The sequence below is a fragment of the Cucurbita moschata genome, unplaced genomic scaffold (assembly GCF_002738365.1).
Source record: "Cucurbita moschata cultivar Rifu unplaced genomic scaffold, Cmos_1.0 Cmo_Scf00002, whole genome shotgun sequence".
NCBI classification, from domain to species: Eukaryota; Viridiplantae; Streptophyta; class Magnoliopsida; order Cucurbitales; family Cucurbitaceae; genus Cucurbita; species Cucurbita moschata.
In genome coordinates this window covers 1,666,424-1,682,781 of record NW_019268518.1, presented here as the reverse complement: position 1 = coordinate 1,682,781, position 16,358 = coordinate 1,666,424, and the positions used below count along the sequence as shown (strand labels likewise).

The 16,358-nt window shown below is 34.6% G+C and overlaps 3 protein-coding genes across 4 annotated transcripts; 2 read left to right on the top strand and 1 right to left on the bottom strand.

Annotated features, from left to right (window-relative positions):
• The first annotated feature begins 856 nt into the window (after positions 1-856).
• On the top strand, positions 857-3,986 carry LOC111456349 (two-component response regulator ORR26-like). 2 transcript variants are annotated; one of them, XM_023098186.1, is made up of 5 exons: positions 857-982; positions 2,108-2,257; positions 2,334-2,885; positions 2,972-3,045; positions 3,123-3,986. In XM_023098186.1, the coding sequence occupies exons 2-5, from the start codon at positions 2,143-2,145 to the stop codon at positions 3,876-3,878; spliced, it is 1,497 nt and encodes a 498-aa protein (XP_022953954.1). In that variant the 5' UTR covers positions 857-982; positions 2,108-2,142; the 3' UTR covers positions 3,879-3,986. The 2 variants fall into 2 exon arrangements, with proteins under 2 accessions (XP_022953954.1, XP_022953944.1); XM_023098176.1 differs by lacking the exon at positions 857-982 and adding an exon at positions 1,070-1,534.
• Positions 3,987-4,179: 193 nt separating this feature from the next.
• On the bottom strand, positions 4,180-4,584 carry LOC111460357. The gene has a single exon (XM_023103599.1). The coding sequence runs from the start codon at positions 4,582-4,584 to the stop codon at positions 4,180-4,182; it is 405 nt and encodes a 134-aa protein (XP_022959367.1).
• Positions 4,585-8,472: 3,888 nt separating this feature from the next.
• Positions 8,473-15,725, top strand: LOC111429673. The gene is made up of 9 exons (XM_023065618.1): positions 8,473-8,824; positions 8,966-9,043; positions 9,383-10,099; positions 10,263-10,365; positions 11,285-11,385; positions 11,549-11,723; positions 14,637-14,807; positions 14,879-14,979; positions 15,124-15,725. Exons 1-9 carry the CDS (start codon positions 8,555-8,557, stop codon positions 15,181-15,183), a joined length of 1,776 nt encoding a protein of 591 aa, XP_022921386.1. The 5' UTR covers positions 8,473-8,554; the 3' UTR covers positions 15,184-15,725.
• Positions 15,726-16,358: the final 633 nt, after the last annotated feature.

The following is a 16,358-nucleotide window of genomic DNA, read 5'->3' as shown; positions in this document are numbered from 1 at the left end:
AAATAACCTTGAACGTTTAATAGTGGTTCAAAAATATCATTCATTAATATTCTTTTACAATTAGTACTATAGTTTAAAAATAATCATTAAATTTTATAAGTACCATTAACGCTCTTTATTTTTATAAGAAAATTTAATTTTTTTTTATTTATGTTCATCGTACATTTCATAAATTATCTCCAAATTTTTTAAAAATTCAAAGGTATTTTTGAAAATCTTTGAAAGTTTAATATTTTTTTTAGAAAGTTTAAGGGTATCTTTGAAAATAAAAATTGATTTTCATCCAAAAACTAACATTTTTTTTTTAAATTTAAGAGTATTTTTTGAGATTTTCTTAAAAAATCAAAGAGTAATGTCAAACAAAATACAAAGTTTGCGTGGAATATTATAAGGACATAAAAGGTTACGTTCAAATCTCAACTAATTTCTTTATACAAAATTAGTTCAATATTTGAATAGGTGGGATGAGAGAGAAATGGAGAGAGATTGGGGAATAGGGCCAGATGTAAGGAAAAGCGAGATTGAGGAAAAGAGATGGAGGGAAAGTCAAAGATGCAGTGTAGATGCAGTGTAGAGTAGTTCATCCCTGCATGTAACCGTGGTTAAAAAAGAAACCGAAAATGGGAAGATTAGAAAAAGAAAGGAGATGAAAACGAGGACCGGAGCATAGGGTACTCTCCCCCTTCCTTTGCCCCTTTGTCCTTTGTCCTCTTGTCCTCACAGTTATGGCGATCATCTCAAAAAGTATCACAAAAAGTCAGCATAATATATGCTGCTTCACTGTCACCTCACTGTCACTGTCAGATTAGGATACCCACCATATATCCTCTCAAACTCACCCAAGTTTGTTTTTGTCACTGCCCTCTACGTGTTTGATGAATGTCCCCCTCCATGTTTTTGCTCAGATAGTGCAAGGTGTTGCACATTCAAACCCATCTTTTTGCCTCCTCCCCGTTTCAATCCCTTTTGGAAGCTATCAAAGGTAAAATCTTACTTTTCTTTTAATGCCTTTCCATTTCTTTCTTGTTTTTTCATTCCCTCTTGTTTTTTTTTAAAACACTCAATTTTGTAAAATTATGTATATAAATTTCAATTCCAACTAAGATTCTTTAGCTGTGGGCTACTCTCATCCATTCATCATTTGCCAGCTTCTTCTCTTGCTTTTGCCTTCGAAGCCTTGTTAACAGCACCGTCATTGACTCTCTCTCTCTTCTTCATCCTCTTCATCTTCTTCAGCTTCTTCATCTATGTCTCTTGCATGTTGAGAATTTAGCTGTCTCTTCTCCTTTTGGGCTTTTGGGGTTGTTCATCTCTCTTCGCTTTCTCTCAATCTCCCTCTTTTGAGACTCTCTCGGAATTTAATCTCCCTTCTTTCAGACTCTCTGGAAAATGCAGGAAATGAGTCAGGAAATGGGTCATTGGGTCCCTGATTCTCTTCCTAGCTTTGCCAAAAATCTTCATATCTTGGTGGTGGATCATGAAACCTTGTCTCTCAAGCACTTGAGTTCCTTGCTTAGAGAGCAGTCTTACAATGGTACATGGCATCACAAAATCTCTTTCACCATCCTAATTTTAATCACCCTCCTAATTTTAATTTTGTCAGTAATAATCTAAAGCTACGTTAAGTGTAATCTTGAAAGAAACTCAATCCATTTTAGTGACAGATTAATAATGGGGTTTGAGTTTTTAAAATTGTTATAGATCGATCTACAACTTCTCAAACACGGAAATGTTAACTTGATTTCTTAATTATTTTATTAGTTTTTGATTCATAAACGTTTTTATCTTAGCGCATGGTTTGTTGAAGGAAAGTTCATGAGGGATTGTTTTTATTTAATACTACATTTCCATATAAAGATATTTGGTGAGATGTTCAATTTCTTCTTTTTCTGGTAATTTCAGACCATAAAAGTATAAGATATGAATGTCTTCCTTATTTAAGTTTCTACAAGATCAATTCTGTGTGTGTCTGATCTCTCAATGTATAATTGGTTTTTCGGTTCTTCATTTGTGGAACTAGTTATCGGTGTATCCTTCAACTTTAAGTTTTTGTTTTTCCTTTTCTATGAACCTTTTTGTGTATGACATGATTTTTTTTTATCTTTAGTTACGGCCACTGGACTAGGATCTATTGCTCTGTCAATGATTAAAGAAAGAGGTGACCAGTTCGACCTTGTCATGGCTAACGTTAGCATGCCGGATATGGACAGCTTTTCGTTCTTGCATGTGCTCCTTGAGATGAATATTGTTGTCATTTGTAAGCTCAATTTTGCTTTACTATCTCATTCAATTAAATGTCTTCATTATTCTTAAGCTACTTTGTTGTTTGGCAGTTATGTCATCAGTGATGAACTTGGATGTGGCCACGAGAGCATTGGCAGAAGGAGCGTGTTATTTTCTTCAGAAACCTATTTCCAAGGATGATCTCAAATATGTATGGCAACACGTGTATCGAAGAAACAGAAACATATCCAAGCTAACCCATGAAGCAAATTGCGTAGAAAAAGCCAAATCTGGAAAAGAATCTGTCGGTATCCAAAACGACGATACTATTGTTTTATCTCAGTCCACCGATGAAGTTAGTATTAATAATAATTGTAGTATTAACTATCAACTTATGAGCTATAACGAAGAAGTGCAGAATCAGCCAACTAATGCTTCATACTTCGAAGGAAAGAGATTAACGGATGACATAGAAGGAACAAGTAAGGAGAATAGAGTTACATATTACTCAACGCCTACCAATTTTGGAGATACAAGAATTGATGAGGATAATAGAAGAATGAAGGAATATTATATTTCTAGTGATAACAAATCACGTGTCGTTTGGAATGTGGAACGACGTCGCAAATTCTCCGACGCCCTCAACAAGCTTGGTGATAAATGTAATTTCACCTCTCTCTCCAGCATTATTTTTATTTTTTTAGTATTTGAACAAATCTAATACTGATGTTTTCTTCTTGTTTTGAAGGTCGTCCAAAACTTATACTGAAATTGATGAATGAACCATGCTTGACCCTACGCCAGGTAGCGAACCACCTGCAGGTATGTTTCATTCTTCTTCTTCGCATAAAATAGAATTTTCGTATTAGATTTGTTCTAACAATGCATTATCCTATCAGAAATACAAAGCACAAGTAGAGTCCATGAAAAAGGGGAGAGAAAATAAATTAGCTCCAAGGAGGGAAACATCCAAATTCAATTTCTCAGTCAGGACTCAACTTCCTCCTCCGTTGGTGCCAAAGCAGCCTCACGATGAGGCAAACAGCTCTACAAAGGGAGGTTCAACCTCTTTTATAGGAGGGGAAAGATTCCGACTTATTGCTCCTAGACCTGTGCCTAATCCTACACTGCCTGTTAGCGCCAACTTTGCAAACCATGGTCTCATAATGCTTGACCAAAATTTTCGGCATGTTGATTCAAACTACTATTCAGTTCCATATATCATCAATCAAACAACTCCAGAGGTAACTTCTTCTTGTGTATTTGATGGAACTCAGTTCTCAGATAATCCTCTTGATGTAGTACAGCAAGATTTGACTGCTTTCAAGATTGGAAACCAAGAAGCAATGGAATGTAATGGCACATCAGAAGGGATTCAGTTGATGTCAAACAACATGGCTTTTCCTTATTCAACCAACTTGGACAATATTGCTGCAAATTTTGGAAATGAAGGAAGCCAACAACAATCAGCCGAATATGATTATCTCTTAAATTTTTTAGAAGACGATCCACACGACTTTGACAGCGACTTAAATCTGAGCGACGTAGATAAATACAGCGAGTGGCTAAAGAACACTGTTCTTGAAAATAGAAGCGGTCCAGACAGCTTTCTCGGTGACAATACAGAAAACTTTCCAATGGGAAACAACCCATAAATAGGTATGTTTTACTTCTCTAATGTTCTAGAGGTGTTTAAAAATGTACATGACTGAAAACTAGCTTATCAACTCTACATATTTAGCAATGTTAATTATGTTGTAACTTATGCATCTCCTCTTTTGCATGGTATTTAGCTATGAGATGGTGGTTGAATGGATACCATTTTGCTCAAACTAGGTTGATGAGGGCAAAAGGTTTACTCTGCGTTCTAGTCAACAAGCTTTAATTTTTTAAACTCGATTCGATGTTAGAAAGACAATAAAAAATAATACATCATAAGTTTGAATCACATCGATTTCAAAAACCATTAGCCAAGTTCTTAGAAGGAGCAAGTTTGTTATAGATTTCCAAGACGAACTTGGCATCAACATGTTCACCATCACAAGTAGCAAGAGAAACTTGATTACGAGGTTTTGGTATCCTCTTCCCATTGCCAAAAGCTCCAATGGCATATATATTCCCCACACTATTCGCTACCTTCATCATCATCTCGACATACGTGTCGTGAAACTTCGCCAAAAGTTTCAAAGGCGACGCTATTTTCAGCTGCACCTTTGAAGCTTGTCGTCTCATATGCCATAGTCGCCGAAGCCTGAAGCTCCTTGATCTTGTAGGGCGAGTATCACTTCCTAGCTTTTGGTATCCTCTTCTTCTCCATAGCCTCCTCATGCCTTGAGCTGATGGGGTTGCAATGATATCCATTTGGGGGAAAGAGGGAGTTTATATAGAGGTTATTATTGGCAAAACCTATGGGGGGTTTGAATAAAGACTTGTTCTTTGAGATTAAAAGCTTTTTATAAAAAAAATTGGATGAGTTTTGGGTAAAATAATTATTTGATAATTATATATATAATTATTGGATCATGTATATTGTGGGGTCTCTTCTAATTAATTTTTTATTTCAAAAATTATTTTCCTCTATTCTTTTCTTATAATTATTTGGTAGTTGTAACTTGTTTCTTGTTTTTAAAAAGTTGTAATTTTTGGAATATTCAAAACTTGTTTTTTTCTTTTTTGTTTGTTTCTTATTATTGACCATTCCATTTTTTATATAAAGACATGCACAATAAATATTTTAAAACAAATATAAACAATAGTTTAAATTTAAATTTTAAAAGAAAAAAAAGGGAATTATAAAACATATATATATATATGGAAAAGAGGAAAAAAGAATGAGACAAAAATAAGAAATAGAAACATTTCTAAAACAAATTTTAAAATGGTTGCTTGCAAAATTCCAAGGGAAAGTTTGAAGAGGATGTGTTCGGAGACTTGGTCAATTAATTGTAAATAGCTGAGTGAGTTAGGTCGTGTTTGAGAAATCTTTTAAACCATCCCGAAGTTGGATTAGTGGGTTGTGTTTGAGAAATCTTTTAAACCATCCCGTAGTTGGATTAGTGAGTCGTGTTTGAGAAATCTTTTAAACCATCCCGTAGTTGGATTAGTGACCCGAGTAACCTGAGTTGGGTTATCAAAAAATTATATTTATTCACAATGCATGTTACATTTATAAATGGATGGTTCTTTTTTTTATCCATATTTTCGAGTTTGTCTGGTTGACCTGACAAAAAAATGTCAATCCATAACGGAAACTCAATTTGAATTGGTCGAATTATCAAATCGTATAAATACTCGAATTGATTTGGTCAAATTATTTGAATACGTTGGAGAGAAAAAAAAAGAATTAATTTACATAATTAAATTAAAGTGTTTAGAACAAGTTAAGGTATTAAAAAAAGAGAGAGATAGGGACAGCAAATAAAATTAAAATTATTAGCTAAATTCACATAATTCTTTTAAAGGTTATGATCCAATCATATATTATTTGGAATTCCAAAGAGTCCGAAATTATTAAATATTAATATGTCAAGTAAATAAATTAAATTAGTAGGCTTTGACCCGCTCTCATCTTATTTTTATCGAAATAAATATATATTAAAATTTAAGGTTGTCAAATGCTTAATAAGAATTATTCAATAAAGGAACCAGCACAAAAAAATTTTAATTTTAATTTTTTTTTTAATAACTATTTGGTAAAAAATTTAAGCTCCTGAAATAAACTACTTATAGTACAAAGTAAATTAGTGTTCGGTAAGTCTTACCTTTAACCATTAAGAGGCAGGTGTTTGGTAAATTGATACGGCAAGGATTAAAAAAAAGGTCGCTGAAAAAAATGGTCAGAATTCTCGCACTCTCACTCTAAACATTTTCCCCTTATGTCAAGAATGATGTCAAGAATACGCCGATGACTTTCAACTGCACCTCACAGAATCCACATGCAAAGGAAAAATAACATGATACAGAGGAAAAACGAGGGAGAACTAGAAAAAACTATCGAGTTACCTCATGACGAGCACGACGCCAACAACCACCTCGTCGAGACTCATTGCGCCGTATAGTGTAGATAACGTCATGGAAGAGACGACTAACAAGCCAAAGAACACCATGATGCACATGAGTGATTACTATCGAGCGGTGTCGTGGAGGATGAACTATCAAATCAAGCAATTTAGTTCTCACTATATATATTTGAAGCTATTTTCTGTTCAACATTGTAGTATCAGGGCTGTGAAATCAAGCAATTCAGTTCTACCACATATGTTTGAACTTGTTTTCTGTTTCATTAGAGGCTATCATAGGCCTAATAAAACTTAGGTGCTGCTAGCGAAAATTCACATAGTAAGCGAAATATAAAATACATTTGTGCTACTTTTAATTCCTAAGTTCAACGGTCATTACAATCATTAAACAATGTTCATGGAGAATTTTCTATTTTCAAAGGAATATTGGAGTTTGATAGAAATATGAAACCCAGTTACACCATTTTTAAACGACACTGATAGAGACACAGTAACGTCAACTTGATGAGTAGAGGTTCAATACCATGAAATCGAAGAATTATCTTTTCAAGTATTGGATCATTGAAGGCAGGAGAGACTATGAACGACTGATAAGAAGAGGAGCAAGCTTTGAAAGTGAGTTATGGAGAAACATCTTAATATGAAATACGGTCATAATCATGCCATGAAAACTTTACATTGGATAATAAAATTGTACCTTACATGTTTTGGATTTTTAATTTTAATTTTAAAAAAGGATACCTCAACGAGCTTTATTTATTTTGATTAAAAATGTTTTTATTTTATTTACCTTTTAAATTTCTTTTCAACTTTTTAAACAACTTACTGACTCATCCATTGGTCTCCTTATGTCAATGCTATCTTTATTCCGTGGAAGGTAAAGTATAGATTGTTTGTGCTACTAACAACTCATGGTTTAGTTGGCTGACTTATTAAGTGTCAAAATAGTGCAATTGTGAGGTTGATATTAGAGTTGAGTCGGTTCCTAGAAGTGGAATCATTAAGCATGTGCACGACTAAGCAATTTGATAAGTCCAACGTTGATAGATTGGTCGAGATCGAAAAACATATGCTTTATTTGCAAGAAGTCCATGACAATTTTTGATTTTTGAAATATCTCTTACATAGAATTGTCACCAAAACCGACAAGACTGTGGCGGCTAGCCGCCTAGACAAGATACCCATCCAAGAATTGAGGTTGAGGTTTGAGAGCCTTGAAGATAAAGTTGTTAATTTTTTTTTTTTTTTTTATCATTGATCTCAAATTAATTAATATTTTGATGATACACACCTGCTTTTAATTACTGGTATTTTGATGTTATGAAGTTTTGGTTAACCGACAGACATCAGAGATCAATCAAATTGTGACATGTGAAGCCTTAAAAGAGTGACAATGGATGGCTACGTCTCCTATAAAAAATTAACTAGCTAAGGAGTTATTTTAGGTCAAATGACACGGTCATGGAATTGAGGAGTTAAGCTATTTAGGAACAATTATTTAAGATGAACGAAGATATCAAGTATTACGGAAGTGGGATCACATCAACTATCTTTTTTGACAGGGGGACATAATCAAACAACTTGTTCATATCTCGAACATACACAAATGAAACTAATTTAAAAAGTTTTCCGAGGTTTATTGAAGGTGAGCTTTGGAGGTCTAAAATGATGAACTTTTGTTGTAGTGTGAGGAAAGATGGTCATTTTGTGTGGAAGTAGGAAATTGTTAAGCTTTGTACCGGGACAATAAAAGTGAAACTCATAACATTGTGCTTCTTGTCAAAATCACGATGCCGTACGTTTGCAAAAGTAGGACCGTGACACTTGTCGTCCACACAGGAGTTGATTTCATCCCGTGAAGTCCTTAAACTATTATGTGTCCATATCAAAATTGAATGTAAATGACGTTTCTATATTCATTTTTGTGGCTGTGTTGAAAAATTGTGCATCGATTAAAAATTTCAAATTTCGAGTTTTTGTGTGAGAATAGTGTGTTTTTATCCGAGTTACAACATGTCTGGTCCAGTGGGTGTCTATTCCATTTTCACTTCTTAATTTACTTCCATTTTCATAAAAATTTTAAAACTTATTTCAATATTAATAATATTATATATATATATATATATATATATATATATATATATTATAAAAAGAATTTTCTACTCATTTTAAGATAGGCATTCAATAGGTTGGTTGGGTAAAAAAGTAACGGTCCCTTATTTTACTAATTGAAAAAAGAAAATAAAAAAGAAAAGAAAAGGATTACGTAGGTCGGTGACGACGCTCCAGCTCTTGCGCAATCGCCTCCGGCGATGGCGACAGTGCAATCCGACATTCGCTGTGCTTATCACATCGCCTCCTCCACCTTCCGCTCCCTCTCCCCTACTTTTAGGCCCCGCCGAACCGCTGCCGTTCCATGTAAACTGCTCTTCCCCTCCTTCAAATTGAGAGCCTTCTCCACATGTGCTGCCGTGAGAGTTCCCGAGAAGCCGTCGATTTGTACGGCCGACGAGCTTCATTATGCCTCTGTACCGAATTCTGACTGGAGGCTTGCTCTCTGGCGCTATCGTCCCTCCCCTCAGGTGATCTTTAATTCCGTTTTGATTATGTACTCTTCGAGATTCGAGATGAGAACAATTTTTTTTTTTTTTTTTTAAATTTGTGGATTTGCGATGTGAATAAGTACGCCGCTTAGTTTTGAATTGCTTTTCTGTCCTTTACAGGCGCCTCCGAGGAATCATCCGCTTTTGCTATTATCCGGAGTTGGAACTAATGCTATTGGTTATGATCTTGCCCCTGGGGTAAATTTTCTTCCGCTTAGGATTGTAGCTGTACTTTGAAGTTTATTAAGAAGTGGTTTTGATTTTTATGGTCTTTTATGATTTGTAAATGCTCTAGGTTGCTATGACATTAATGTTGATTACTTATTTTTCTTATTCTTATTATTTGATTTTGAGGAACATTTGATAGAGATTACTGTATAATCATGTTCTCTCTGGTCCACGTTTGCTATTCACTGAGAGCAATCTGTTCTATCGTATTCAAAGATGACATCATTCACTAAGAACTAATCTTCTAAGCTTCATTGGATTGAACAACCCATATATTCCTTTCTTTTATATGCTATTCCACGTTTGCAGTGTTCTTTTGCGCGGCATATGTCTGGTCAGGGGTATGATACATGGATTCTTGAAGTTCGAGGTGCAGGACTGAGCTTGCAGGAACCAAATTTGAAAGAAATTGAGCATTCAGCTAAAGTTAAATCAGAAAAAATGGAAGCAATCTCTGAGAGCAAAATTAATGGAACTGTACATGTGGAAAAAGAGTCAACAAAAATTCTTGATGACCTCTCAAAATCAGATACTTGCATCAATGGCATCAATGGGAAAGAATCTGACTTTTCTATGGTTGAGGAAGAAGACTTCATAGGAATAGCAACAATTTGGGATGAGTCAAGTGTAGTTTCAGAGTTAACAGAAACTTTTATGCGTTTGTCAGAACGGCTATCTGGCTTTTTGAGTGAAGGCCAATCAAGGATTATGTCCGCCAAACTGTTTGATCAAATTTCAAAACTTTTAGTTGATTCCCAATTATCTGAACGTTTTAATGAGGTAAGGGAAAAGCTTTCATATTTGTTGGAAACAGGACAGACCTCAGTCATTGCTGGCCAGATTAGGGATTTGAGTCAAAGACTTGTAGAAATTATTGAAGAAGGTCAACGATCTGTTTCACCTCCTTTATTCAATCTGCAAGATCGATTTTCTTCAACGATTGATGATTTTCAGAAACAACTTGATTTAATAGTAAAATATGACTGGGACTTTGATCATTACCTGTTGGAGGACGTTCCTGCTGCGGTAAGGTGACATTTTATCTTGTTGAAATGACCATATCTACAATCACTAAGTGTGGCTAGTTTCTGAACTTAACTTCAACTTTTTTCATCTTAGATTTTGATTAATTTTAAATTTGAATTTTTTATACTCACTAAGAGAAAAAATCTGTCAACTTCGACTGCAGATGGATTATATCATGGCTATAAGCAAGCCAAAGGATGGCAAATTGCTTGCTATTGGGCACTCCATGGGTGGTATCTTGCTTTATGCAAGACTTTCTCGTTGTGGTAAGTTTGTGTACTTTCTCATGCATTTCATGTTTCTGTGACTAAATGTTATATTTGTGTATCCTTTAGTTTCTGTGTCTAAATGGTATTGTGCTTTGTTTTTTGAATTATTGCAGCTTTTCCTCTCTCCCTCTCTCTCTAGCACACACACTGCTCACACTAAACTCTCTTTGGTATTCGACCCTTTTTAGGTGGTTTTCTGTGCTTTCTACATTATCTCTATCATACCTAAGATGCTAGCATATGTAATATAGACTAGAAGTCCTTTGAAGTTGACAATGGAAATGCCATTAATCAAGTGACAGAAGAACTATTGGGAACAAATTGGTAGTACTGTTTGTAGCATTTTCATGATTACAGAAGAAAAGTAAAACGGGACCTTCTCAAAGAAAACAAAGAAATGAGAAGGAAAGGTTTTTATGAAAGTATTATATCCCCTGTTGTGATGAAGGAAGGTTGATCCATTGAACATCTATTAAGTTTTAGAGTTTTGTTTTTTTTATCAATTCTTTCTCAACAATTTTCTCTTACTAGTGCTGTTTGTACTACATGTTTGTTGATTTTTCTTGCATATAATGAGGAATGAGCTCAGGATGACTGCTTCTGTTATGCCTATTTATAAATTATTGAAGTTGATACAATATTTGTGAAGTTCTTGAACATTACAGCTGCATAACAACGTTTAAGCTGCCACTGAAGAGTTTTTATATTTTAGTTGTTGTAAGATGTATGATTTCTTTATCATCGTTATTTTATAATGTTAGCATTTGCTAGGATATTCCTATCCTGTAATAATCTTTAATACGTAAATTTACATATGGGAGAAAGAAATCCTTTACGATGCATTACTACCTTACGTCTCTTTTTCTTTCTGTTAGCTGGGAATAATTTTGTATGCATTTGTCTGCTCTCTTATAAGGTTTTGAAGGAAGAGACCCCAGATTGGCTGCTATTGTTACTTTGGCATCATCTCTTGACTATACTTCTTCAAAATCAGCCTTGAAAATGCTATTGCCCCTTGTGAGTGAAAGCAAGTTTTTATGCAAATGTTTTCAACTGAGTAATTAGCGAACGTCTATTGTTGGCAAATACCTTTGATTTTGTTTTTCCTTTTGTTAGTTCAACACTTCACTCGTCATAAATATCTTGATTATGCAGTAATATTACTGTATTTGGCTTACAGGCAGATCCTGCACAGGCTCTTAATGTTCCAGTTGTTCCATTAGGAGCTTTACTATCAGCTTCATATCCTCTTTCATCTCGTTCTCCTTATGTCTTATCATGGCTAAATAGTCTTATTTCTGCAGAAGATATGATGGATCCTGAAATGTTAAAAAAGCTCGTCTTGAACAACTTCTGTAAGTGATCCTTCTTGAGCTTTTCTCCGTGGTGAGATGCTATTAGCATTAAGTTAAGAGAGTCAACCATGTCTAAGATTTCACATGCATGAATTTTGTTTGTTTGTTGTCTTGTAGCAAGAATGTTGTAATGTTATATGATATAGCTTACAACTTAGAACCGTCTGTTTCAAGTCAACTAGTCTATCAAAGGGGAAGGAGTTGTTTGAGTTATCTTTACTTTAAAAAAGAAAAGAAAAAGAGAACACCCTAGTAAAAAGAGACCACCTCAATATATTGAATTGAAACGGTGTGTCATTTGCACAAAAAAAAAAAGAAGAAGGGTACTTATACTTTTGATATCTAAGTTTCGAGTTTGGTTTTTATTTAGTCCCAAAATTTGGAGAATAATTTTAAATAGTTCTTGTACTACTTAATCACTATTTAACCTATTGGAAAGATTCTGGGGCAGTTAAGTTGGCTAATTAGATTATGTCATGCTCAGCTTGCTGCAATGAGTTGGGATAACGAGCTCAACAATTCAATCAACAAAAAAAGAAATGATATGTTAACATAATTCAATCAACAACTTAACCGTCATATGATTTTTTTTTCATTTGGTCATATTCTTTATCTACAACACTATTAGGAATTACAGCCTATCAACTTGTGACGAATTCATGAGGGTCAACTTTCTCACGACACCTTTACAAACTGATTTAACACAAAACAATGTAATATCCAGAAAACAGTACAGAAAGCAACACAAAAGAAAGAAACACACGTAACTTCTCTCAACTTCCTTTTCAAACATTCAACTCAAATTACCAACTACAACTAAACCTTCTAATCTAAGTTCGGAACTAAATTCCCCTGTTACCTTTTCTTAGAATCGTGATTGGAGGTCTAACAGTCAACTATCAGTAAAATTGGACTTTCTAGTACTAATTTTTGAATTTTAGGGACTAAACTGTTAGTTTTAAAACCTCTAGGATTAAATAGAAACCAGACCAAAACTCATTGACCAAAAGTGTAATTTGTCCCAAAAAAAATTACCTTTGAGTTACTTGTTCAAATAGGGAGTATTTGTTTTTTAATTTTTAATGAGGATTTCATTATAGAATGAAATAACAAAAAGGCGGAGGATAACCCAAAAATCGCGTGCAAGGTCAGTTTGCACATGGAGAAGATAGGCTGTAAGTACTGAAAGGAGCTTAAAATTTACTCCAAGAGAGACTAATAAGGTGATTGAAGAACTTCCAAAAGGATTTGGACTTCTTGTTGAAGACTATCATTTCTCAAGCCGTAGACACTCAGCTGCAACCCTACCAAGATAAGTTAAGCTGGAGAATTTCCTTCTTTGAAAACGGATGGGGTTCAAGGTGCAGAGATTAGGCTTCTTGCTTCTGGATCTGTTTAGGTGGAGGTGTACCAACTGAAACATTGCAAAAGGTGATTCCAAAGTGGAGCCCGAGGAATAGTCACGAAAGATAAGGTCCTACCATAAACTACGATTGCATTTCCCGACTCCAAGAGTGGGGTTACTTATTTTTAAATACTCAAACCACATTATTATTTTTCTAGGGAAAAATAAGACTCCAATATACGGATGACGATACCAGCTAAGGAGGTCATGGAAATAAAGTCAGGACAGTTAAATTTATTCATATGTTGTAGCCTTAGGTTAGGTAGGGCAATTGCTTTCATTTTAAAATTTTGATAGGAGAGGATGTTTTCCCTGTTTTCAATTATACTATTTTCTATGATGCTACTAATATATTTGAAATGAATTTATGAATATTTAAGTTCATGGCAACGTTTAAAGCGAACTGTAGTAGTCATGACATGCGTGTAGTGCGGTCTTGTTTTAAAAGAAAAAGTATTCTTTAATACCATCTTGCATTGTTAATATACTATCCTAAGATCATCTCCCCTTTGATACTTGATGCCTCCAAGAACTAAAGTCCTTTCAAAGACCTTAATCCCCTTATAAGACCCTTTTTCAAATGGCCTATTGGTAATAGCAAGTTAGAGGAAACAGGTTTAAACTATTGTGGTCACGTACCTAAGATTTAATATTCTAAATGGAGTAGGATCATGTGGTTGTCATGTAAGCATTGTTGTGGTGCACGCAAGCTAGCCTAAATACTCACAAAGGTATATCAACACTTCTAGAAAATGGGGGAGCGATAGCTTTTCTGGCGGTTATGGTTTTCTTTAAATGATATTTAAAAGAAAAGGTTCCGGAATTGTATGGTGCCTGGTAAATGGCCATCCACTGTCCAAAGTCTTTAGAGATTTGGAGTGAAGGTTCCTGGCTTAACCGAAATGGCCTACCACTGTTCGTCCTCTCTATCGGTTAGATTTCTCCTCATATTATACATGCTCCAAATCCCAAGATCTCATCCCAGCAAGCCTGAACACTCCTAATCTTGTTCACGGACACAGCAAACACTTTGAGGAGAACAGAACACACTAGGGAAGCATTTACGAAATAGAATTTGGATGTAGAAAAGGACTGAAGGTAATGGTGCTGATAAAATTTTTGGATCACTTATTGAAAAGTCTTGCTCAACTTACATCAGAGGTTCGAACGTGCATTAAGGTATCCGAAGTCAATTATCCAAGGATATACTTTTGTGAAAAACCACGACACCTCCTTGGCCTTTTCAATGTAGTTTGTAGATCTGTTTGATGCCAAGAAGTTTCTAGATTTTCACTGCAAGTTCAAGTAATGTTAAAAAAAAAAAATGTCTTGAGTTGTATGTCTGATCTCTACTGTCAGTTATCGCAAATTTAATGCTCTTGAGAACCAACCAATGAAACCATGTCCAGCCAATAACTCCATCTTCCTATTTATTGTTATATTATTATTTTCTCATGCTCATAATATAATTACTATCTCACATAGCACAAATTCAACTATGAGTGTAGGCACCATTCCCGCTAAACTTATCTTACAACTTACAACCGCTTTTCGAGAGGGTGGTTTGCGAGACAGAAGTAATACGTTTTATTACAAGGACCATTTACATAAATGCCATGTCCCAGTCTTAGCGCTTGCTGGAGACCAAGATCTAATCTGTCCACCTGTAGCTGTAGAAGGTACATTCATTGTGTTTATGTGGAATATAACTACCTTTTCCATCTTGCTTATATTGATTTAATTGAAGCAGAAACAGCAAAGCTTATTCCCGAGCACCTTGTTTCCTATAAATGTTTTGGAGAACCGGGAGGTCCACATTATGCACATTATGATTTAGTTGGAGGACGCCTGGTATTATTTTCTTCCCTTCCGCCGTCTATTCACTATCATGGACTTTTCATAGCAGATTCGAGTTATATTTAATGGGAAAATTTTTTATTTTGTTTTCCAAATCTATTTGATGTTGCCATGATTGAATTCCTCCAAAATATGCAGGCAGCGGAGCAGGTGTATCCATGTATTATCGATTTTATTAGCAAGCATGATGCAGTTTGATTATCCAAATCTCAATAAATTTTCTCTTTCCATGATTCATTCAAATGTAACGCATCCTAGTCGATGTTGGTTACCGTTCATACATGCCTGGGGATCTAAATTTCCTTGCAGAACGTGTAAATTTTGGTGGATTGAGATCCATATGCAGAGAGGGTTATGGAGACTTGAGGACTCCTTTTTCGTGCAAGCTTCATTAACCAACGCTGAATCAAGATCTCCTTGTTCTGGTTTCAACGAAAATTATCCTGGAAAAGGTCAAGATAATCAATATGTACGAGTTCCGGATCACACAAAATAACATTATATATATATATATATAAATGCTTGAAGAACTTGTACTCTTTTCAGCGTTTACACAATATTAGAATTTGTAAATTACTATGATTTTCTTTGAAGGACCCTGAGTTGGTTCAGTAGTCAAAGGAATACGTTGCAAATTCAAGTATCTTTGAGGTAATTAGCTCAGAACCAAGTGGAGTTTGATGGGCCGATTTAGACTATTATGAAATAGACTAGTTTTTTTTTCTTTTTTCTTTTTTCTCTTTTTCTCATTCTTCGTATCAGGACTGTTTTCTTGTGCTTAAAAAGCCCGTATCTTCTTGACTTTTTTTATTTTTTTTTTAATTAGTATTACTATTCTTTCAATTATATGAAGTTGATTTTCTGTCTACATTCTAACAGATATTCCCTATTCTTTTTTTTAATATAATACATTTCTTCCTCTGAGAACACACAAGAAAGTATTTTTTTAAGAAATGGAGAGAATAAAGGTGAGAGGAGGAGGCAGAAGAGGACACAAAAATGGACAAAGTTGAGGTGTGTTGTTTGGTTTGGCATCTTTAAAGAAAAAGATGTGTCGTTTCAGACATTATCCCATAATGTCCAAAACATAATACAAAAACTCTCACATAAATATTTGCTCTTCTTCTCCTTTTCTCATTGTCTTCAATCATGATGCCTATAATTCACTATTCCCATTTTTGTTTTTTTCTTTTTTGAAATTCATTTTGTCATTTCCGGTCACTCACCAATGATGAATCGTTGATTTGAAATGCGCTTTGTATGCACATATTTACGTACCCTTAACAACGGTCCTATGTAAAAGAAAGATACTTTTACAATTTCTCTCCTATTTCTAATAGTGAAAAAACTAGCAGCCTCATTGTGATGATCTC